The 23,416-nt window shown below is 38.0% G+C and overlaps 1 protein-coding gene across 1 annotated transcript in view; it reads right to left on the bottom strand.

Annotated features, from left to right (window-relative positions):
• Nucleotides 1–23,416, bottom strand: part of LOC121646987 (chemokine-like protein TAFA-5) — an 88,671-nt gene that overhangs the window by 39,354 nt on the left and 25,901 nt on the right. The window contains exon 2 of the mRNA XM_041996155.1: nt 7,742–7,891. Within this exon, the coding sequence (XP_041852089.1) occupies nt 7,742–7,891 (150 nt within the window). The remainder of the gene's footprint in view (nt 1–7,741; nt 7,892–23,416) is intronic.

The raw sequence follows: 23,416 nt of genomic DNA, 5'->3' as shown, positions 1-23,416 counted from the left end.
TGACAATGGCACAATGTAATAGAACGACCAATAATAGTAATAGATGATAGGACAGACCTATATCTTCGTGCGAAGTAGTGCGCAGCCTAATCACTACTCTGCTCCTTGTTTCTTACATGGGTGGAGTATTCTCTGAAAGTCTGCCTAATGAGCAGATTCTTTTAATTGAGTCCTGTTGTCATATTAACGGAGGAGTTCACCAGCTGTGAGTATTTCTCCTTTGAGTGATAATTAGGGAGAGGAATCAAAACCCAATTCCAGGGAGGGGGAGGGTCGATGGTGCCCAGGTTCCCGGGGTGTGCGGCTAGAGAATTGGGGTATGTGCTTGCCCCTGCCGGGTGGTTGTCTGGGGGGGCTGGTTCTCCTAGGCATGGTGCAGGCCCTTTACTTTTGGGGGGTGGGGGGGCCACCTCTGGGCTCCTGGGGCCCTGGACTCTTTGCTTGGGCCGCCCTGGATAGCTGGTTCCTGGCAGGGCTGGCGGCTGCTGATCTTGGCCCACTGGGGCCTGTGCCCCAAGACCGCGGGGGGCTCTGGCTGGGGTTCTCCTCTGCCACCCTCCGGGTGGGGCTAGAGTTGTCTTCAGGGTGGGGTAGCTTGGATTTGTGCTCCAGGGTTGCTGCTAATGGCCCGGGTCTCTGGTCTGCCTCTAGCCTCCGTAGAGGCGTGGTCGCATTTGCATGATCTCATTCATCACTCCTGATGAGTGAGATCATGTGATATAAAGCTGACAATGATATAAAGATATAAAGAAAACAATGATATAAAATTACATCACTGAGGATGGCAAACAACTTGAACTGCTTTGTCTCACACTCTAGCATAAATAGACTGCACTACATACCACACATCAGACATCAAATCTATTATGTACATCATATATAACTTTCATTCTTGTCATAAACATTCAGATGAATTGTCTGACTTGAAATAAAGTCAATTCCCATAACACTATCAGCTTTGCACATCAGTTAGCATGTGCAAACTCACTTAGTTAGCAAGACAGCAAAGAAGATGTTTACAGTGAGGAAGTTCTGACATTGTGTTGAATCTGTGGAAAGAAGAAGAGCACTCATAATGAAATTTTTAGTGTGTGTCAGCAGTGAAAAACTAATGAACAGATTTGATTTAGCGCCTGTAGGCTAAACATAGCTCAATAATCCCAGTGAGGGCTACATCTCCACAACAACAAATAAGTAAAATTTTATAGACATCTTGGTGATTATGTGATGATGAAGACAACCTCATCTTTCTGTAAGACCATTAACAAAATCTCTGTAAATTGTTGAGCTACATGCACTGAGCCACACCATAACAGAGAGGTGATGAGGTAGAGCTGCCATTAGGGTAAAGGATAGCTGATTTTATAACCAAAGTGCATGAGAAACTTTAAAGGGTTGACTTTAATAACCCAAAAGCACTCTAATGCTTTCTTATCTTCTGTTTTGTTGAGGTCATTTCTATGGGTTTTTGTAATATAGTTGCAGCTTGTTTTCATCATGGCAAGGGCACTATTGTAAAATAGGTTCTTACCTCAACTGGTTTGTATCCAATAAGGGAAAAAAAAGAAAGAAAGAATGAAAGAAAAATTATTAGTTACAAAAAAAAAGGATTCTTTTTTGCCTTTAAATGTCTGTAATTCTGTTTAAATTAGTGTTCCTGATTTAATGCTCTTTTCATAAAAAATAGATAAAGGGGCTGCAACAAAGCATTGATTAGATAATGCAGGTTTTTAACTATTGATCGCTTAAAATGATACTAAGAAGGACAGGCATCATCAGAATTTAGATTACCCACAATGCAGACCTTATTAAAGGGAAGGTTTAGTGAGTAATTCACAATATTTGCATTAAATCTCTTATTTGGACAAAATAATTAAAATTGTTAAAAAGGCTGAATTGCTGTAATTCAATTAATGGAATATCTTAAAGCTACAGGGTGTAGAAATTGTACCATCTAATGTTTAATGTGAAATGCTACAATCGGATCGGATCTAGTGAAGCTTCAATCATGTAATGGCCTCATTACCAACTGAAGAGCAACAACGAGGAAACATTTTGGTCTGTTCAGTACAGAAACAGACACAGACACTTTTGAACCAATGCTGCGTAATGGAGATGCAGTGGATTAATCTTAGGTATCAGTAAACACCTGAACACCTGCGAGCTCCGCATCACTGCCCTGATAAATTAGCAGCCGCAATGCAGATCCATCCGCCACTGCTCAGCACAGTTCATTTATCCAGAAAGAGTGGAGGCCATTTTGTAATGGCTTCATTCATCAAAGACTCTGTCCAGAAGGAGGGTCGCTTCTTCGTCCCCAGAGGACGACACAATCGGACGGTGAAAAGAGAGGAATGAACAAAGCTGAAATGAGGTAAAGAACAAAACCAAAGTACTGAAATCGTAAAACTACCTTTTCTTTAGGAACAGTTTGTCACATCACACAGAAAAATGAAGTCATCCTCTTTTCCCTTTTTACTTTTCAGCATTGCTTTCTTCACCCTTTATTTTTCCATCCCATTTTTCTTTTCAATGCAAAAATGTCCTTCAATCCTATAATGTTCTGTTTTGCTCCCATATTTTAACCAAAAAGTTGTCTTTTTCATCTATATTTTGTTTGAGTTCTGTCTTTAACATCCCTCCAGGAATCACTGTAATCACCTCAGTTCTTGAAGGCATCGCCTCTCTGCCCTTTTCAGCTTTCTTCACCTGATGAAAAACAAAAAGGTCTCATTGCTCTCGTTTGTTTGTTTTTTTGTTTGGTTTTTTTGTTGTTGTTGTTTTTTGCTGCAGAGGCTCAGAGCCCCGTGGCCTTTTTTCTATTCATCGCTGTCAGTCTGATTCCATAATAACAAAACAGCAGTGGCAGGAGGTAATCCGAAACTGCATCATCTTTTCATTTTCCTGCTCAGATCACAGTTGAAAGGCAGAGAGCATAAAAAAAAAAAAAAAAAAACCATCTGCTGTCATTTCTCATGAGTTCTTGGATTACTTTTCATTAAATCTGTGAAAATGGCCTTTTTTGTAATAAAAACAATCTGTATTAAAGTTTCTTTAGAGTATTGTGGATTTTTTATTCATGAATCTGGCAAAAACATTACCTATACATTTATAAGGTATATCCAGAAATCAGTAGCAAGCAAAAATTACACAACTAAATTAACTAGATAATGTCTTTGACAAAACAAACAGTGGATAAAAGTTAATAAAGTCTTGAAAAAGTGAAGAAATATGGGAGAACTGAGCAGTTTACACAATGAAATCCACCAAAATCTTGTTTGGAAAATTGGGCTGAGACTCCAACAAGCTGATTATTATTAGATAATTTCCCCATAAGACATAAATGGCCAAAGTTAATATTTTGCGTGGATTCTATTGATTTTGTTTAAAGATGTTTTAGTTCTGATTTATGCAGTAAAATAAAAAAATCCCCAATTATCGTTGTAACTATAAGCATTCAAGCAGAGTCCTCACATCCGAGAGAACAATCTGTGGTCTGACTTTGGTGGTCGGAGCCCTGCTGATGCGTTAAAGCAGCAGAAATAACTCAGATACAAAGTGACAAAAAAGGAACATGTGGCAGCAGAGGAAAGGTTACCGAAAGCAACACAGATCTGTTTCCGAGGTCTGAGATTTAGATTTATTCAGAACTTTGTGAGCTGGCTTTAAATAATATCTCAAAAGCTGGTTTTAAAGTAAAATTTTTAAGGTCAGTAATTCTTTATTAATAAAATCTTATGTTTTCTCTCACTAAACCAACCTTTTAACAAAATGTTATATCATGCTGCATTATTTACGATATATAATTAAATATGATTAATTAATTAAAGAAAATAAATGACAATTTGATACATTTAAAATTATCCACTATAGAGGATCAAAACTAAGCTGTGAATATCTTCTGAAATGACTAAAAAAATTTATACAAAAATTATTTGAAAAGATTTTATTAAATAGGGATGTCATATGATTACATTTTTCATTGGACTAATCAGCGCTTACAAACTAATTAATCATGATTAGTCACCACTTGTGACTATGCCTGTTTCTACTGTATTTTATCAACAGAAAGAGACAATGCTCACTTGGGTTGTTCTTTGCTTTTTTACATTAGATGTTCACTTTAGTTGTAATATTCAGTTAAATATTACATTAAATCAAGACCTTAAAAAATTATAGCATTTGTGCCAACCTTTTCCTGGTTACTACCTCTGCCTGGACCCCCATCAAAACATTTCTAGACACGCCTCTGCATAGCCGACATATAAATAATTTCTACCAACTGTCAGCTACTTTATTGCAGAAGGGTTCTGCTCTGACTTGTATCTCAGAACCTGTTCATAATTTCTCTGATGACCCCTAAATGATCAGACCTGTGTCTCCAACATCTGCACAGCACCACTAGATATGAACCTGATCTGTCTTCATAGATGTGTGCATACCTGTCTGATGACTAGTAGATTTTACAGCTGTTTAACTAGCAAACCTCATTAATACTGAAAAATTATATGAAATGAAGAAAAACAATATTTAACTTAAATACTGTTATCACCTTTTTTCATTCTTCGGCTCCATGTGATGGTAACATGGGTCTGAATAATATGAGACTGATACATTTCCTAGTACCTCCAAAAAAGAGGCAGACTTGGGCAGCCCAGAGACTCGGGCAATCAGCAGCAATTCTGGAGCACGAACCCAAGCCCCCCCCACCATGAAGACGACCGCGGACCCACCCAAAGGGTGGCAGAGGAGAGCCCCAGCCAGACCCCACCACAGCCATGGAGCACAGGTCCCGGCAGGCCAAGATCTGTAGCTGCCTACACTGCCAGGTACCAGCCATCCAGGGCAACCAAGGGCCAAAAGAGCTGTTCTACCAAAAGCATGGACAACTATACAAAATACTGCAAGGAAAACACAAACTGACATAAATATCAACATCCTGTAAAGGTCATAGAGAGGCTTAGTTGGATGCTATGCAACTTACACTGAGTACTTCAGAAATGTTTTTAATGTCATTTTACATTGCTTTGCCATTTCCATTTTCATTTTGTCCTTTAGTGCTATCTACTTTAAATAACGCAAGTATATATATCAGATGGTGAAACATTGCTTTCATATGTCGGCTTCACAGAAAGCTTAATTTAATTCCATTAGCGAATGGCCTCCACTGTTTGGTTTAATGTACCCAACAAAAAGCCCAAACCTTTGTGTTTCTATCAGAATCCAAGCTGGTTTGGTTGAGGTTTTCAGTAAATAAAATAAAAAACATAGCAGCGCTCTCAGATCGAGTCTGCTGCCGAAAATATCCTCCCAAAGCTGTAGAGCATGTTCAAACCAGCTCTGATCACTGACAACACCAACCTTAACTTGTTCACACCACAAACTGTAGGTGTACATTTTTGCAGTTTCAGCACTGTTGAACCTAAAGTCACCTCCAGCAGCTTGATCAATGAACAGGAACAGGGTTTGTACTGGATTGTTAATCTTCTCTCTGCTGAGGCACTGTAAAGAACTATGATCATTTACTAAAATAAGAAAAAGAAAAAAATGAAGAACTGGTTATGATTAGCACATAGAAGAAAACTTTTTATAATAACAATATTTTTTTTTCTCATTATATTTTTAATGTAAAGCATTTTGTGTTGTGTGTTTCGGTATAAAAAGTGTTTTATAAATAGTTTGACTGATTGGATTATTTGCAAATATAAAGTAAGAATTGTTCTGTTTCTTTATCAATGAGAAGCCTCAAAACAGATATGCTGCAGGTTGTCCTCATTGTCAATACCCACTGAAAGTCATGTGGAAATAAACTATTTATGGTACTAAAAGTGCTGTTTCTGTCCCCTAATGGATCATAGAAGCATGTAGTACATCCTCTTTCAGTTGGAAGATATATGCTCTGAATGGACCAAGGTCACAGCTGATTTCAGTACAGAAGAAGGTGAAGAACACTTGATGAATCTGAACTTTTTTATAACACAGTAAATAAGGATTTTCGAAATATTACACTCTTAAAATACAGTTTTGCTATTTTGTGTAAATCACAAAAGCATAACTGTAATGATTATGTAAACAGAACTTGATAAATATGTATTAAACAAAAGGAATAAACTAAGGAGACTAATTTGTTCTGTCAAGATGTAATTGAGCTTAATACCCTGACATTTTAAATAGCCCCCACAAATATGGTGGGAGGTCTGGGACTCACACTTGGGTTTCATTGACTTCAGACTCAACTTGGACTTGTACTCACTGGACTTTAAACTTGACTCATGTATGTGTGTGTATATATATATATATATATATATATATATATATATATATATCTATAGGAGACATTCACGACTTCATGATCGGACTGAAAGAAGTGCAATGTGCAAAGTTGCCACTGGCTTACAGTCAGATATTAATGTCTATTAATGAAGACTGTGGACAAAAACATTTGAAAAGTATTGTAACATGTTGTAGACTCTTATTTCTGAACAGCCAGAGCTGTTAGTTCAAGTACTTAAAGTGACTATTTAACTTTATGTCTGTTCATTTTGGGCCAGGGATATTTTCTGTTTCTTTTTCTACTGTTTTGAATCAAAATGCAGTTAGACATGAAACATTTTCATACTACTCTGTGGGTCCAAATTCCATACAAATTAAAACTTGTAGTTATTTTATATGTCAGGAGTATACTAATCTGAATAAATTTCCATGTGTATACAAGTTTTCTGAATTCAGTAAATTAAAATAAATGTCAAGTGGAGAGGGCCAGAGTAACTGAGAGTTTGAGCCAAAGATCAGTGCTGTTACAAAATGATGAGAGATAAAGGGAAAGGATGGATTTTAATTTCCTTGGACGTTACAGTGCACTGTTGTAAGCAGACAGCAGGTGATGCATGGACTTGAAATTGAGGGGCAAGATTTGAGTCTTGACCTGGGCTTACAAAAAACGACTGGGCATTTCTAGAATGTAGTCTTGCTTAACATAAAGAATAAAAGATGGAGAAGAGCAATCTGAGAGGGCAAATTTGCTTAAAACAGCCTACACTCTTTCTGTAAACAAGTTTTTCTGCTGATTTGTTGAGATGGCTTTTTTCCATAAATCATTTGTCATTTAATAATTGTAAATGATTTGTCCCATCTCGAACTGTTGGAAATCAAAGCTGATGTACAGGAAAGTACTATAAAGGAGAGCATATATAAGATTCTCTCTTCCTCCAAACAAAGAGCAGCAGGGGATTCTGCAGAGGCTCTTTAGCTCTGCAAAACAACTACTCTGTTCACCAGGAGGGCCTGTAAATCCCTGCAGAGCACACTGAGTCCCTCCAGCTGTTGTCATTGTGAAAGAGAAGACAGCCGGTGATGAAACATAATGCAACTCTGGGATGATCCCATCTGGGATGTGACTTCCTGATCTTCACCCAGATGAAGAGATGTGGAGGATTTAGGAGAAAGCTGCAGGTATCTGTTTGTTTCCTTCATGAACAACACGCATTGGGTGGTGCTGACCTGCAGTTTCAGCAAAGGTTTTGAATGCTGTGCAGCATTTTCCCAAACTACTGAATGCAATCCTTAAAAACACCCATAATTCACTATCAGCGTATTTACCCTAAATACACAAACACAATGAGCAGCTGCAGAGCAAATGCTTGTTAGAGAGATGGATGAGAATTCAAGTGTTTTAACACAGTTTGGGTTTTGAGATTCTCCAACAATCAAGAACAGCTTTTAGTGGGATGGTAAGTCTTACTGTCAACGCAGGCCGGTCTGGCTCGCGTTGTCCCAGCGATCTGTCCCTTCCTGCAGGCACAACGGGCTGTCTGTCGAGCGATGGTCCTCTTGGGCTGGCTACTGTCTCGGTCCAGAGTTACAATCTCACAAGTGCCTGCCACCAGCTGACCTGAAGAGGCAATGGAGCAAATCACATAAATAAGTCTGTAACATGCGACATTTCATGTGTTTTATATTCACTCACAATTGTACATTTTCTAGTGAAAAAGATCAGCATCACACTTAAAAATAAAGTCTTTGAATTAACACAAAAAAATCACAGAAATTATTTCTACGTTATTAAATTGATTTATTTTAACATTAGGCATTTGTGTTATTCCAGCTTTACGTACTTAAGTTAATAGAGTTTATCCAACTAATTTTACAATAATATAGTTATTTTAAAATAATTAATTCATCCAACTCTTGTTAGTGAAGTTAGTCCATCAAAATAGCTTATTTCTAAAAGAAAGTAATCTAATCCCCTTTTTGGAGTGTATACATTTTTCCTGTTTGCATTTGTTATCCAGCTAACATAGCATATACATTATACCTAAAAACAACAAATAAGTTTGAACAAATATCAATAATAGTTTTAGCCGAACTGGTGAAGACTTTGTGCTCATAATTAAATTCAGATTTTGACAGATGATGACAGATTTGGTTTTAGATTTCAGGCCATGCAGTTCTTTGCTGCTCTCTTTCCAAGATAGTTTGCGATCTTGCATGATCTCACAATGTCACAGAATCTTCTGTCTTTAAGGCACATGACCAGTCTAGCTATCACGTTACCTCAACATGATTGAATCTAACAAGTGCTGAGATGCTGCAGTTCATTAAAATGACATTATTTTATTACTCTCACCTTGGAAACATAAAATTATTATGTTCAAATGACATGTTATTCTTTTAAATATATAAATCACCCAGTTCTTCTATGTGTTGTGAATGGTTGCAACCAGGGCTCTTAAAATCTAAGAGGTCTAGAAGAGCCAGTTCTTCCAACTCCCAAACGGCCCTTCATTTAGTTTCACCCAGAGCTTCTGTTTTAGCCTGATTTAGCAACTGTGGATTGTTTGTGTGTTGGTAAATAATTTTTATTCAGTGTTTACATAAAAGCCTCATCTTTATGTTTTTTTTTTCTTTTTTACATTTAAACCAAACCTTTGAATGAACAACTGAACACAGAACCACTGCAAATAAATCAAAATGAAGACCACAGTCTGAACATTATGACACTTTAAATAACGTGACAGATAGTTATTTTACAAATTCTGTTCTCAGTTTTGCAGTCTCCAATATCCTTTAAATGCAGCCAGGTGATGCTAATTTTTCTGTTTTTGCATGTTTTTCACTTCACGTCAGCCCTCTTCCTTCTTTTACATGATGGCATGATCATGGCACTTCCCCTTTGTCAGTGCACATCCAATTCTCTGTTCAGTTTCCACCTACTTTTCTTTCTGTGATTATCTCACTGTATGATCTTTCCTTCAGGGAGATGCAAAGTAACCTGGATGCTGAGGTAGAAAACACAACTCACCACAACCTCACTGAGAACATGTTCCTATGCAGGGTTTCCAGATCCTGTAGCTCATTCCTACATGCAGATGTATAATTATTTATCAAAATAACTTGACTATTTGTGGGAGACACATTATTAAAACGGTCTTTCTAAGGAAAGAAATTACCAACCAATCATGCTGGAATTTTACTAATTCTGCTTTTCTGTCAGTTCTGAGTGCAGCTGAGACACAAGCTGATGGAGGAATGACTGTTTTGAGAGTCAAACCTCATAATTTGGTGGCTGGATTTAGTCGCTGTGGTGACGGCAGAAGCGCCTCCTGCATGCTGATGAACTGTCATCAATAGGGCCATGGATCGTCCCCTGTCCACGAGAGGCCCTGACTCACAACAGCCAGGACGTCGGAGCAGAGAAAACAGAAGTACCAGTTCAGAGCGACGAGGTCAGCTGGGTCAGAGCAAGAAAAATAATGACGCCATCAGCAGCAGGAGTTCATTAAAGACAAGCCTTTCTGGGAGACACGCACCACCCTGATGGTTCAGCATCTTCTCTGATTTGCCAGCTGCTTGTTTCTGACAAACGAGTGTTTAAAAATCTCTTTTGTAGACAAAGACAGGAACAATTCTGCCTGGCATGAAAGATGAGCAGCAGAAAGGGAAAATTCTCTTGTCGTACAAGATCTTAACAAATGTGATCACTGAAGCAGTGAAAGAGAAGGTTGCAAGATGAGTGAATTCTGTTATTCCTCACGTGTCTCTGAGGTGTTACTTTACATTCATAGCTTGTATATGCTGAAATGTTTTATTCTGAAAGATGTCAGAACTCAAATATTATCTTTCACTTTTCAAACTCATCAGACAAATCGTAGTTTGTCTCAAGTACAGGCGCTTTTTGTGTTGTTATCCAACAATCAAACAATAAAACAATCCAGAGATGGTTGTTTCCATATCAATGGATATGCTGTAAACAGAAACTTCTGCAGTGCCAATTTATAAAAGACAAACCTATATCAGCAATACAATAAAAAATTAGAAATGAAAAAATCTTGACGTCCCATTAGTATGGAAAGTGTGATTTCCACAGTACAAGAGTTCACGCTGAACACCAGCGCCTCCAGAGGTGTGTCCTCTCTCCACTGCTGTTCTCCCTCTACACAAATCTGTGAAGCTCCTGAAGTTTGGAGATGACACCACCGTCATCGGTTTTATCCAGAATAGTGACGGGTCTGCATATCGACAAGAAGTGGATCAGCTGGCGGTCTGGTGCAGTCAGAACAACCTGCAGCTGAACACACTCAAGATGGTAGAGATGATTGTGTGTGTGTGTCCCCCCAGTCCTCAGCATCACCATTTCCATTGTAGAGAGCTTAAGATCAGAAATGTGCAGATCGATACTGAAAGGTTAGAATATCGATATTTTCATAATTTGAGGTAAATATGTAGTTGATCATAAAGTGGAATACAGTGAAAAGTAACTATAGTATCAGGATCTTTTCTAAAATTTTTCCCAGTTAGTAGAAATTTCTTTGTTTTCCACCTGTATAGTCATATGTGAAATTAGTGGCGCAGCAGCATGCTGACTACTCATTAAGTATTTACTGAGTTCATATCAGTCATGTGTGGAGCTGAAGAGCAACAGCACTGTATGATCTGTGTGGGAAGACATAGAGGTGTTTTAGCAACACCACAGACCTCCTTAAACATCTGAGAGCCAATCACAACACAGCATATAAGGAAATTATGATGAGGAAGAGGTGGAGAGGAAAGGGCCAATGCTGCAAGAGAGAGATAGACGTCACTCTTGGAGGGCTTTGATGCTGCAGGCTGGGTACTATCCAGGTACAATCATGTACTAAACCCTATTCTGAGGTAAAAAATGTGGAGCTGTGTAGCACTGATGCTACATTTTGGGGAAAAGGATTTTCATCTGTCTGCTAGTTTTAACATTTTGTGTTGATGCTCAAACAACAAGAGTTCCCCTCATTCTTAGACCATTGCATCCTGTTTTGTTATGTGCAGTATTAAATATGGTTATGAAACAAGAAAATGCTGCAATAAATAGCTGAGTGAGTTCAGCATGGAGTGATATGTGGTTCTGAAATCAGCTCACGTTAATTCAACAGGCCTAGGTTTAGTGTGTAAGGATACTGCAGAGGCTGGGTGTCATTAAATATTCAGTAAAACAGCCATTATAGGGTTTTTAAAAATAAAAATACAGCTGAAAAATGTTTGATAGAAAGCATAGATTGATAACAACATCAATCATTCTCATTTGTTTGGACTAATAGTTAACTAAATATTTCATAGGTGTTGAAAAACATATGCAGTTATTGTGGCATTTATATTTTAACTGCATTTTACTCAATTTGACTCAACAAGTATTCTATTAAAAATGTAAATGCAATCACGTCCTTTCCCCTCAGCGTAGGATGCCTTTGAAAGTGGCAAAACATGAGCTCCATCCTCAAGAAGGCCCAGCAGCAAATGTACTTCCTGCGGTTCTTGAGGCAACATGGACTTCCCTGTGACTTGCTGCTGCAGGTCTATACATAGGTCATTGAGTCCATCCTGTGCTCCTCCATCACTGTGTGGTTTGGAGCTGCCTACGACAGGACAAGACCAGACTACAGCGCACTGTGAGGGCTGCAGAGCGCATCACTGGTTCCCCCCTGCCCTCTGTTCAGGACCTGTACTCCTCCAGGACTTAAAGGAGGGTAGGGAACATCATAAAGGACTCCTCTCAGCCTGCACACACTCTTTTTGACCTGCTCCTGTCCAGCAGGCACCTCAGAACCCTGCAGACCAGGACTAACTGGCACTAGAACAGCTTTTTTCCCACTGCAGTCATCCTACTGAACAGATGAAAAGCCAATCGGTTGCACAATCTATATATTTGTAATTGGTGTCTGTGAATAGCTCTTTATATAGTAGACACCACTGTATAGAAGTCGGTTTTATACATTACTTTCTACTTGTTTTATTTCTTTACTAATCTTAGTACTTTCTACTAGAGAGACTTCTGCCAGCAAAAAAATCCTTTTACGTGTTCCATGTTGGCAAAAAAAGAGCTGATTCTGATTTCAAGAACTACACTAACCATTTTATTAGGGCCAACTGTTCATCATCTTTTTTTTTTATTTTTTTATTTATTTATTTCGAGCCTGTGACAATAGTGTACAATAGTGTGAAACATAACAAGACAAAAAAACAATATATATATATATATATACATATATATGTATATAATCAGAAAGAAAGGAACCAAAATAATAATACAAAATAAAATAATAATGTAATACAATCCATAAATTTGCGTACTTGGATATTTGTAAATCATAAACCAAATCAATGCAATAAGCTCGAAAAGGAGTGGAAGGAAGATAAACTTATTTAATTCCACCCATCTTGTTAACACATGTCGAATCAGCCAATCATATGGCAGCAAGTCAACACATTTTGTGATGTAGACTTGTTCAAACTGAGCATTGAGAAAGAAAGGGGATTTAAGTGACTTTGATCGTGGCATGGTTGTTGGTCTGAGTATTTCAGTTGAAGCAGTTTTGTAGGAAAAAGTGGGTTAATCCCATTACTAAGGTGGATCTAATAAAGTGGACAAGTGTAGGGCTAATTAAGCCAGATGTTAAGACAATTATTCCTGACGTACAACAAGCCCCATCACAAAGGTTCTTGGTAATCTCAGAAGTACGTCCTCCAACCAAATTCCTGTTCAACTCTTTCCTCTTGGTTTGGACTTGGTTCCTATGCTTTAAAATGTAGGGGCCAAAGCAGCGAGGCACCTAAAAGATACTAGTTCATGTGAGAAGGGTTCCTGTTGTCCAAATTCTGCTATATTTTCTATATATTCCAATTTTATTTAACTTTCAAATCATTTTAAAGTGACAAATGTTTTTACTGTAACCACCTTGTTAGACCAGAAACATTATATTTAAGGTACTGAACAGCTTCAGGCTAGAGTGAACGCAGCATTCTCCGTGGTATAGACACTGTATGTGCTGCAGGGCTGCTTACAGTCAAACGTTGCGATTAGCAGGACAGCAGTTTCAGGAGTTGTGTTGACTCATAATGAATAAACTGAAGTTTTAGTTTTGACACCACACCGTGGAGAAGCACAGCTCATTTAAAGACATGCAGGAATTTATAGTTTTTGTGTGCAGCTCCAGAACAAATGAGCAGGATCTCCTCAGTTTTTTCTTTTACTTTTCTTTCAGTTGGTTTCTCACAGCATCCTGAGTCAGGCTGATGAAGAGGAACCATGTTTTCAACCTTGTGTGCTGCAGCAGATTTTGGTCGGTGACGACGGGATGCGGCTAATGAGCAGAGATGTGCTGCTGCTCCGCTGCTCTCTCCAGTTACCATGGGATACTTCTTAGCTAGGGGCATCTCTGAAATCAGCTACATGCTGAGTGAATCCCAGTCACCCGGCTTTGTCTTCAGTAGCAGCAGCATGCCTCAAGTCAGTGCCTCAGATGGTTCAGGGTCACAGAAATTAAACACTTGACATATGGTGTTTAATAAACACAAGGAGATCATCTTTGATAGAAGCCTTTTTGGGGGGACTTTATTGTTAGGGGTGTGTGTAACTTGCTGTCTGGACAAAGCTGATATAGTTGTCTGTCTGACCATCATCTGACACCTAGATCTTAGAATTTGGACTTTTATAATCAAATTACTGTTAAAGGAAGTGTTCAGAAAAAGAGTGATGCCCTCTTTTATGTAAATAGAATTATTATACACACACACACACACACACACACACACACACACACACACACACACACATATATATGTATATATATACAGCAAGAAGGTTGCTGGTTCGAGCCTCGACTAGGGGGAGGTTTGAACCTGGGGGGGTGGTGGCCTTTCTGTGTTGAATTTGCATGTTGTCCGTGTGTATGTGTGGGTTCTCTCCGGGTACTCCGGCTTCCTCCCACCGTCCAAAGACATGCATGTTAGGTTAATTAGGTACTCTAAATTTTCCCTAGGAGTGAGTGTGTGTGTGAATGGTTGTTTGTCTCCATCCGTGTTGGCCCTGCGATGGACTGGTGACCCGTCCTGGGTGTACCCAGCCTCTCACCTGTTAAATGCTGGGATAGGCTCAAGCTTACCCGCAACCCTTAATGAACTAAGCGGTTAAGGTAATGAATGAATGAATGAATGAATATTGTTATTAAATATTGTTAAAAACAAAACAAACAAACAAAATAAATTTATCATCACATAAAGTTTTTTTAAAGGCATAACACAAAACAGTAAAATTACTTTTTTGTTAACTGTTCAAAGAAAGAAAAAAATCAAACATAAGCAGTAAAAAGTGAGTATAGTGCAGCTTTAAAAATTTCCAATGTTGTCTTTTGTTTTTTCTTGTAAAGCACAGCTGTGAATCAGTTGTGTGTGGAGTTAATGAACTACCTTTCATCCACAACTGATTCACAAGAAAAATAAGACATCATTCATCCAAAAGTGGGTAAATGCAAATTTGTCAGCAGCTCCAGAAGAATGTTGCTTTATACAACAACACAGTACCAGCGAGAGAACAGAGGAAACAAAAAGTCTGAAGGAATTATATGGAATGTGAATAAAATGAAGTATAAACAGGTCTATGATCCAGTTATTTTGCAGGTAAATGATTTACTAAACATAAAGCTCTTCTACTTCACTGGTGTCATTGTTAGCACCGCGGCCTCACAACAACAAGGTCACTGGTTCAAGCCTCGGCTGGGGAGAGGAAGGAACAGTGGCCTGTACAGTTTGCATGTTCTCCCCGTGTATGCGTGGGTTCCTCCCACTATCCAAAGACATGCAGGTTAGGTTAATTGGTCATTGTAAATCAGGGTTGTCAAACTCAAATACACAGTGGGCCAAAAAGAAAAAAACTGGAAGACGCTGAGGGCAGGACTGGTTCAATGTTTATTAATTAATTAATTGAATTAGTTATTGCCCATTAAACAACATTTAACATTAAATAAAAGGAGCAAAAAGTCTGTTCAAATCTATTGCATTTATTGCTTATGACTGCATTTTTCCTTTTCAGACTAAATTTAAGTAAAAACATGGTCTACAGGCAAAAAGGCAAATAATTTCCCCATATGAAAAATTAAATACCCTTTAAAAGCAGCAGAAAAAGTATGCAAAAAATTAACTGCATTGAATGTCAGTACATATATATATATATATATATATATATATATATAATGGCTCTTAAAAATAACATGTTTATGGCAGAAACTAATTTATATAATTATTAATATTAATATTATTATATGATTATTAACGCCCACACAGCATGGCGAGCCCCTGTACACCCATCATTTGTCTGTTATGACAGCGGGACGGAGAGAGGCAAGATGAAAAAGATGAGCCGGCTGGTTCATGGATGGATTTGAGAATAAAAAGAACATTTCTGGAACAATGGACGTCACCTTTGTGGATGATTATGGTGTTTTAAATACACCTTTCAAGTTGAGAAGGTTCCACACTCGTACTTTTTGTCATGTTCTCTGCCCTGCCTGGGCTCATCAGCTGATTCAGATCACCTGGGCTTAATTGCTACTCTGCCTCTGCCTTTGTTCCTGCTCTGACAGGCTACCAGCCTAATTCAGCCCACCTGGTTTTCCCTGATTGCTGCTTGGTTTCTCTGCACTACTTAATCCCTCTTTAGTCTCTCCTTCTCTGCCAGATTATCATTGCCAGCACCTTGCCAAGTTGATATCCAGCATTCAGTTGTCTTCAGATTACCTACTACTTTTGCCCTTGGATTACCCTTCTTGCCTTGCCCTTGTCGGATACCTTTTGCCTGGTTCCTTGGATTTCTGGATTCTGACCCATGCTTTGTTTTTGGACCCCAAGCTTCGCCTGACGTCTTGGATAAGTGCCCCATCTATCTCTGTGTTCTGACCATTGCCTGCCTTCTGACCCTGATTCTGGATTTTGGACTTTTTCAGCATTCCTCCTTCCTCCTCCAGGACTAGACCGCGTCTTCCAGCCTTGCTGGACTCTTGCCTCTTTGCTGAATCAATCTGTTTTTTTCTACATTCCAACTGCTGTGTGTGGTTGAATTTCCGGGTCCTCACAGTCACACATTACACTTTTTTTTTTTTTTTTTTAATTACTTTTCCTTTGTTGTGCACCAACCTGTCTGATCTAATGTCTCTCTGATGTTCACTGTGTCTGCAGCACAGTATGATGACTCCTCTCATGTTGTTCCATGAATCATGATGGCTGTCAGTGATCAGCTGATCGGCTTTTCTCTCTTTTAGCGTTTGTTTATTGTTCAGCTGACAGGGAGGAAACTAGCAGTTCATGGTCACATATTCACCCTAAAGTATTGTTTTTGGCAGGCCTCTCTCTAACACAGTTGTTGACAGGTGATAGACAGGGATTATATTTTTAAAATATCCAGGGGTGGGTCTAGAAACATTCTGATGGGGGTCAGGCTGGGGCACTGACCAGGAAAAGGGGGGCACAAATGAGACCTTCTTTTAGGTCTAGATTTTATGAAATATTGAAGTGATAAAACATATTTTAATCCAGATCATTAGTTTTATCAGAGTTTCTTCATCAGTGTTGGATGTTTAACTTTAGTCGTCACATCTGGTAGTTTTATGACAAATTGTGAGATGATGATATATGTCTGAGTTATGATCTAGAACATGGTAGAGATGATTTAGAACAACATATAGAAGTACATTACATGCTGCATTTACTGACCCTTGGAGATCTGACCTTTACCCAAGGGAAGGTCAGTTAACACTAAATATTTTTGATACGATACAGTAAAAATGGTCAAATTTCAGGCATAGTCACAAATGGTGATTAATCCTTATTAATTTGTAAGCTATGACTAATCATTAATTATTTTTAAAGCTGTGATTAATCTCATTAAATATTTTAATCCTTTGATGCACTAATATGTCATAGTTCATAATGAAATTTATGGAATCCAATATGGCTGCCAACCTGTGATGCTGCAATATAAAATTAGATGAGTAATTTTCCTGCCATTATAAACTCTGGTTCATATTCAACCTTAAAAACTTTTAAAAACTCTGGGGTCTAAAGGGTGAATAATTCTTCTACCTTTTGGAGACTTTGTTTCCTGTTTAGATGCTTGTATCTATCATGGTGATTCGTTTTAAAGTGTCTTATTACGTTGTATTCATTCATTATGGCCACATTGTCTCCACACAGAAGACACACAGCTTTGCCTTTTACATCCGCAAACATATTCTGTTTTCTAAGTCTCATTTTAATTTAGCCATTTTTTTGGTGAGAGGGTGCATTGACAAACGTAAACAGCTCAGTAAGGCTGCTAGAGAACGAGTGAGGTATGCGCTCACCGGCCTGTGATTGACACACTAACAAACTTGCAATGTATTGTGGGACTTTTAGTATTATAATGGTATGTGCACTATCAGTGGGCCAGCTCTAATAGTGATTAGATATGATCAGGTGGGCCAAAAATAATTAATTCACGAGCCCTGAGTTTGACACGTGCTTAATTTCTCCCTAGGAGTAAGTGTGAGTGGTTATTTGTCTCTGCGTTGGCCCGATGATGGACTGGCAACCCGTCCATAGTGTACCCTGCCTCTCGCCTGCTAATTACTGGGATAGGCCACAGCTTCCCGTGACCCTGAATTGCACTAAGTGGTACAGAAAATTAATAAATGTATAATTTACAAGTCTGATTGCTGTGGGAATGAAAGAGCAGTGGAAGCACTTTTTTTTTTATACATCAGAGATATAAAACAAACAACATTTCACATATTCAGTCCTATAATTTCAAATTTTATTTTCTGTTTAAGTCTGACTTACTGGTTGCAAGTGCATGCCGTGCTCCACTTCCGGTGGCTTACATTGCACATGGGCAATTACACATCTATGTCCCTTATGTCTTGTGGTGAACACGATTAGTTCTGTAAGTTGTTTTTCTTTTGCAAAAAAATTCTGTCAGCCTCAAAATTGATCAGTGCAAATTACAAGCATGTATGACTAAAACATTCTAAAATTTTTTCCGTGGTATCTCCAAGTATTATTTCATGTCTGGAATCCTTCTTTCATTCCTTCAGACAATAAAGCTCTTTCACTGTCACAAGAGCCATCATGCATCTATTTTCATGGCTGAATTATGGTAAAAAGTACTGGGTGTGCAAGACTAAGCCTACAGTTTAAATAATGAGCTGTGAAAAGAGCTTCTTACCAGACAAGTAACTTGTTTACATTCTGACATTTTCACAGCAGATTTGATGTGTTTGTGTGTTGTCCAGTTGATGTAATTTTCATGTTTTGACAAGCTTCTCTTTCACACACCAATCAACCCTCTTCAGCGATAAACCTCAGCTGACAGACAGGGGTAATGACTCTGAGCTGATAGAAACAGCAGCATTGTGTCTTCATTTATTTTCAAAAAGACTCTGCTGACAGCAAAATCTCTGCTTTGAAACAGCTCCTGAGCACCAATTCTGCTGTGTTGTTTTTCGGCAGCTGCAGCTTTTGAACTGCAGCAGTCACGGTTTTTCCAAACTATCCTGGTTTGTGGCCGGCCCTATCAAACTATTTGTAGTTTTAAAATATTTTATTCACATCAAATTATGTATAGAAATGTATAAATGTGAGAGATGTTTTATATAAACACTGTTATTGTTTGGTTGGCGATGCTGAGTTTAACTAATGTGAAGAAAATATACTGAAATACACTAAACAGCCCGTTTATTAGGTATGCCTAAAAGGTCTTACCTGCTTTATTTCTTAATTTATTCAACAAGATATTGGAAAACATCTTTGAGCTTCCCAGAACATACCACTTAGGTAGGCTATGGTGTTTAAACCATGTTCAGTTGGTGCTAAGGGGCCCACAATGTGACAAAAAATAAAAAAAATTAAAAATACCCCCCATACCACTACACCACCAGCAATCTGAACTGATGCTACAAGGCAAAATTAATCCTTGCTTCCCTGTTGTTTCAACTAAATTCTGACTCTACCATCTAAATGTAGCGGCTGACATGGAGACTTGTCAGACCAGGCAACATTTTCTATCTATTATTGTCCAGTTTTGTTAAGTCTGTGTGAATCGTAGCCTTAGTTTCCTGTTACAAGCTGATAGAAGTGGCCTTCTGTTGCTGTAGCTCATTTGCTTCATAGACATTATAATTAAGCTAATGTATCCATTTTTATACATTTTGATTAAATCAAATCAAACTTTATTTTTATAGCACTTTTCATCCAAAAGCAGCACACAGTGCTTTATATGATAAACACATATTTCTAATGTATGTAAAACCTTCACACACTTAAGTATTAAACATCAAAGTTCAACAACACACACCTGAGTGTGTGTGTGTGACTTTCTCACACACACATCATCACACTCACCCCCAATTTTATTTTGAAAAAATTACCGGAAGCTTTTACACTGCTCCCGTGTCTGGTTTCCTGTCTACCGCATCTGAACTACTGAGTTTGACGCGCACTCTGTCAAAAATAGACTCGACACGCATGTTTAGCGGAGAGCTGCAACAAGATGGTTCTAGGATGCTTCTGACACCCAACACAGCACACCCAGTGTGAACCAAACCACGTATACAACCCCCCATTCCTCCCCCCCACCCCTCTTTGTAGAAACAAACTCTTACTTCTAGTGTCTGTCTCTTTAACTGAAACATCAATATAAAACTGTAACTGGAGATAAACATCTGGCTTGACGCTGAGGTGAGGAAACGGGGCTCCAGACTAACTTTTTCTATGAGGAGTACAGTCTAACTTAAATTTTTAGGAGCGCAAGCAAAAAATTTAGAGGCGCACACTGATTGCATAGCAAATATTCACATTTCGTTTAATTTCCACTGTATTAGTGATAAATACTTGAACAATAAATTCAGAAATTATAATGTTTACAATTCACTTTTTTTTTTTTGTGCAGCAGTTGACATAACATAAAAAACATCTTGCTGAACACACTAATACAAAACAAGTAGACATAGAATTTGTCAAATCAAATCAAATCAGATTTGATGATTTGATTTTCACTTTGTAGTCAAAGCGGAACGGCAACTTTTTCACTATCATCCCCCATAGGGCATGGTATGACCTGTCCATGTAGTTCCTGTCAATAAGCAGCTTCAGGGACTGATACTCCTCTCCAGTCACTGTTCCCAACTCCTCCGTAAGAAAAGTAGATATTGGCTGTCCCAGACGTCGCTAGAAGTCGCTAATTAGCATAATCAGCCTAGTACATATAGTTGTAATGGAAGGTGCCATAAAGAGGGATGTTGTGGGAAAGGTTGATAAAACCTAAAAATGTTTAAGATAGATAGATAGATAGATAAACATATCACAACACTTAACTTTTTAAATATTTTTGTCCACACTCTTCATTAATAGGCATTACTCTGATGGGAAGCCAGCGCAGGATCCCCCAGCAGCAGCTTTGTACGTTTCATTTTCAGCCTGGTCATGAAACAGAGGTGAACATCGTCTGCTCTGAAAGCAGCTGCTGCTGCGTGAAGACCAAGCCTCGTATGAGAGGGGTCTGCACAGCACCCGCTTCATATTGGGAAGAATAAACTACGTTAATTCATGTCAGTCTCCAAAAGTCTCCAATAATAACAGAAAAAGTCACTAGATTTGTCGCTAGAGGGGTCTGAAAACTCGCTAAATATAGCCACAAAGTTGCCAAGGTGGAAAGAGTGAGGAAAAATATATTCCCCTAAGACCCGTTTCTTTTCACACATAAGCCAATCACAGTGGTCTTTCATCCCTGCTCACACGCACATGGTCATCTTCTTTGTTGGTTTTCGTCTCCTTTTCTCATATTGAAGTTAGTTTGAGTCGGCAAACTAGCAGCTAATTTGGGCATTACTGTGAACTACTGGGCTGAAGAGGGGAGCAGAAGTTTGTTAGCAAATAAATTAATTATGTTATAACTACTACAAGAAAAAGATCGGCAAATGTATCGGTCGCCATTGAGTGAGTAGATGAAAAAGCAGTCTCTGATGTGAAGGATCCAATGAGGAAAACACTGAAATTAAAAAGTAAGAACAATAGCAAAATAAACCTAAAAACAATAAAAGAACCATAAAAAATAAACATAAAATAATAAATACATAAATTAGCACATAGTTAAATAAATAAAAGACAGTAATATAATAAATAAATAGATAAAAATTGACTAAACAAAATATATAAATAAATAAAATAAAATTCAGATGTAAGCTAAGCTAAAAAGATCTTGAGCCTCTTTTTTAAAAACATAGCACCTCCATGCTGGCAAGACAGAGAAATGAGCAAAAGTTTTTAAGATAAAATCCTGTCTTTGTGACATTTCTAATCTGTGGAATAAAATCCAGGTCAGAGTCAGAAAGATCACCCAGATTTTTCACACACTGACAAGGTTTATAACAAAGTCATTTTGGTAAAATTATGTATCCCTTGTCTTCAGGACCGATAATTAAAATTTCAGTCTTGTCCTGGTTGAGTTGGTTAAGTAAAGGTTTCAAAACGGATTCAGCCTCTGATCTTTCTCGGCTGTTATCTATCTGCCGAGCTGTTGACGGAGACTACATCATGCCACACATGCAAGCCGCAACAAAATCATTACTTGTAATCGATTATGTTCTGTTGCTGCATCGATGCAGAATCATTTACGTCCACATCATGATGCAATGTAGAAACGAATAAATTCAACAGCCCTAGTTCAAAGTCACTTAAATCACCTTTCTTCCCATTCTGATGGTCACTTTGAACTTGAGCAAGTCATCTTGACCATTTTTATATAAATAAATATGTTGAGTTGCTTGTGATTGGCTGATATTTGAGTGAAAACAACACTACGCAGGTTTCTGACCTTAAAGCTCTGTATTTCTGATTCATTTAAATGGTACACTTACATTCATTATGCACATCCCTGCAGCTGTCGTTGTAATGAACCATCCCAAAGCTGAGAAACCACACTTCACTTTTTTGTGTGTTTTGCTTTATGACCACATCACATGGGAGCGACTGGATATGAACACACTGGCCATTTTGAATGCCCACCATGGCTGATATAGCAAAGAAAAGCAAAAGGACATTATTGGAGGAAGAAAGGAAAAGAGAGAGGAAATGACAGCACAAGAATTGAGAAAAGAGTCAACATCAGTCTGATTTTTACTGGCTGGAGAGAGTTTAGAGAAGATACAAGATGCAAGATAGACACTGAATTAGCTTTGGTTAGGAGGTACAACAGTGTGAAAATTTGTCAAAGTTTAGTAGTTCTGTTTTAACAATCAACTGTACAGGTGTGCCTCGGAGTGGCTGGTGAGTGTCGGTGGAAAATGCATAAGACCTGAGTCTGAAATTATGTTTAAGTGATTTAGTAAATCTCCAAAATGTTTTTGTTCTTGGTGCTGCTGGTAAAAATGAAGCTTGTTCTAAACTTAAGGTTTTTTTCTTAGTTGAAGTCCCTCATTAGTTTCAGGATACTACTGTAAAAGATTAGTTTCCTGTGTGGCTTATTTCATACTGACATCTTCTACCAACGTAATTATTGGGAGGATATTCACACAAATGATGTGGACTCTATTCAGAGGAGCTCTTACAGAATTTATGAAACTGGTAAGAATCATACAATTATGTTACATACATACAAGGCAAGAAATTCAACCATCTAACTTATGACATGCTTTATGTGTGTTTGTAACCTGTAATCTAGTTCATCCTTAGTTTTTTAGTAAAAGATAACTGAATTTGCTGTCTTGAGGGAATTTCTTCTCTTGGCTGCTTTGGCCCTGATGGGCTGGTGGTGATTTAAAGCATTTAAGCTCTCGTGGTGTCATTAACACCTTTAGAGCTGTGAAAATCATGAAAATAAAAAACTGGATTGTCCATTTTTTTGTTTTGTTTTAAAATAAGATGGGCAATTAGATGGGATGGCTTTGTAATCATTAAATTTATAAATTGTGTTTTTTCACTGATAGAAACATCTTAATTGCATTAATTAAAAAAAATCTACTTTTGGGATAATTGATTTAATGTCTTATAGCTTACTTTCCTATTTTATTACTTTGTTTCATGGCTTACTGTGCAGACTTTCTGCCTGTAAGGACCAATATCCTTGCTGTGGTTTTTGAAGTTT

The sequence above is a fragment of the Melanotaenia boesemani genome, chromosome 10, assembly GCF_017639745.1.
Source record: "Melanotaenia boesemani isolate fMelBoe1 chromosome 10, fMelBoe1.pri, whole genome shotgun sequence".
Taxonomy (NCBI): Eukaryota; Metazoa; Chordata; class Actinopteri; order Atheriniformes; family Melanotaeniidae; genus Melanotaenia; species Melanotaenia boesemani.
Note: the sequence above shows the minus strand (reverse complement) of the source record. Positions and strands in the feature narration are given on the sequence as shown.